This window comes from Haliaeetus leucocephalus, unplaced genomic scaffold, assembly GCF_000737465.1.
Source record: "Haliaeetus leucocephalus isolate CR32 unplaced genomic scaffold, Haliaeetus_leucocephalus-4.0 Scaffold545, whole genome shotgun sequence".
NCBI classification, from domain to species: domain Eukaryota; kingdom Metazoa; phylum Chordata; class Aves; order Accipitriformes; family Accipitridae; genus Haliaeetus; species Haliaeetus leucocephalus.
In genome coordinates, this window is record NW_010972981.1 from 1,543,326 (window position 1) to 1,545,548 (window position 2,223).

Here is a 2,223-nt window from a genome sequence, read left to right on the forward strand (position 1 = left end):
CCCCCCGCTTAAGTGGTAGCGCTCACCCGGCTCGTCGGCGCCGTGCGCGCGGGCGTCGCTCAGCGCGAGCGCACACACACACTCCCCCACCCCGCCCCGAGCAGCGCCAGCGACAGGCAAGGGGGTGGGGCTGCCGCTGTAATGCATTATTCATGAGGGGGCGCACCCGCCGGCTCATTACCAAGGTCGGTCGGCCGGCCGGCCGGGCGCGGGGGGTGGGGCCATGACGTAACCATGACGAATGTTCCGGCATTCTTAAGGGCGTTGCAGCCGGCTCTGAGCCGGCAGTGGGGGCGGGGGAGGCGGCTGGGGGTCAAGCGGAGCCTCGCTGCTGAAACCGGGGCCGCCCGCCCTGTGGGGGTACCGGCGGCCTCCCCTCCCTCCTTCCCCTCCCTCCCCGCCAGTGCCAAGCCTGGAAACGCCCCGCTTTCCCCCCGCGTTACCCGGTGTAGCGGCTGGGGGGGGGGGTGTCGGGGTCGGACGGAGGAGTTACCGGGGGGCTGTCGGGGGGGCACGACCTGTCCGCGGGTATTTATGGTGATCTGCGGATTACTGCGGGTGCGTGACTGTAGGCGGGAAGGGCCGCCCTACCGGGGGTCGCGATAGATTAAAAGTGTGTGTGTGTGGGGGGGGAAACCCCTGACAAAAATAGTATTATTTATTATCGAACGGCTCCGATATTTTTAAAACCAGTGTAGTGGAAATTATGGCAAGGAAGAGGGTTTTTTTCTAGAAAGTGGCTATTTTTTGGCTTGTGTAGTGGTCTGCGATAGGCGGGTGTTCCCCCCCCCCCCACTCCCCCTGAAGATTATTAATTATCTTTGTCTCTTCAGACTCCCGGGGTGGGGAGTTCGCCCCTCCGCCGAGCCGGTGCCGGGGAGCCCCCCCCCCCATTGCATGGGGGATCGCAGCCGCGGGCTCCCGCAGACGGCGACCTCCAGCCCCAGCCCACCCTCGGGTGTAGGAGGCGCTGGCTCCGCCGGGCCCTTCCCCTCCCTGGCAGTGGCGGCAGCCGCCTCTCGTTCCTCCTCCTCACCCGCTGTAACCGGTTCCTCCGGCAGCGGCGGCGTGTCCGGTGGGTCGCCGCCGCCCTCTCTGTTCCCCTCGGCGGCCGCTGCTGCGCATCATCAAAACATGCAGGATGAGCTGCTCCTGGGGGTGACACAGCAGCAGGCAGGCAGCGAGAGGCTGGGCAGCAGCCCCGCATCGGGACACCCCCCTCTCGGCCACCCCTCCTCTGACTTTAAACCCAGTCTCAGCCCCCACCAGGATTTAAACAAGCAGCAACCGCAGCAGCAACAGCCGCCGCCTCCTCAGCTGAGCCAGAAGAGGAAAGAGTTTAAGCAGCAGCAGCTCAGCAGCCCAGCCCAGCTCGGCAGCAGCCACCCCCTGAATAACCACCACCCCCCAGACTATCATCACCCCCCCCCTCAGCAGCAGCAGCAGCAGCAGTTCAGCCACCCCACTGACAAGTACCAGCAGCAGGAGCGCAGGCAACAGCAGCAGCTCCCGCTCCTCAGCGCTCACCCCCCGGAGCCGCCGCGGACGGGGGACTACCCGCACCACCGGCCCCTCAGCCCCGCCGAGCACAAGGGCGGCGCGGACAGGGGGGGTTCAGAGCGGCTCGCCCCTTCCTGCCCGGGGGGATCGGCGTCCGCGGACCCCAATGTGGGGGTGGCCGCCGCCTCCTGCGTGAATCCGCCTCCGTCTCCTCCTCATCTGCAGGCGAGAGCCAAGCTGCCCCCCATGGAGTCCCCCCCGAACAGCCACTTGCTGGGCAGCCCCGGGAACCTCCTGCCCGGCGGGCTAGGCTCTGGCTTCAGCAGCCTGCAGAGCCCGGAGATCCCCAGCCCCCATCACCAGAGCGGGGGCGGCTCCTCCTCGGCGGCTTCCCCTCCTCCTCCGCCGCTGCCCGGCTTCGGCACCCCCTGGTCGGTGCAGACCTCGTCGCCGCCTCCGCAGCAGACGCAGCAGCCTCCGGTCTCCAGCGGCGGCGGCGGCGGGCAGATCAGCGCGATGCCGCCCCCGAGCCCGGAGTCCGAGACCAGCTTCTACCCGGGGATCCCGTCATCGATCAACCCCGCTTTCTTCCAGAGCTTCTCGCCGGTGTCTCCGCACAACCCCTGCGCCGGGCCCTTCAGCAGCCCCTTCTCGGCCGCCCCCCCGCCGCCGCCGCAGATGAATTTACCTCAGCAGCAGCAGCAGCAGCAACAGCAGAACCGG

General features: G+C 68.1%; 1 protein-coding gene across 1 annotated transcript in view; it reads left to right on the forward strand.

Moving 5' to 3' along the window:
* The first annotated feature begins 234 nt into the window (after window positions 1-234).
* CPEB2 (cytoplasmic polyadenylation element binding protein 2) overlaps window positions 235-2,223 on the forward strand; it is a 56,750-nt gene continuing 54,761 nt past the window's right edge. Inside the window, exons 1-2 of the mRNA XM_010576883.1 lie at window positions 235-360; window positions 1,435-2,222. Of these exons, the coding sequence (XP_010575185.1) occupies window positions 235-360; window positions 1,435-2,222 (914 nt within the window). The remainder of the gene's footprint in view (window positions 361-1,434; window position 2,223) is intronic.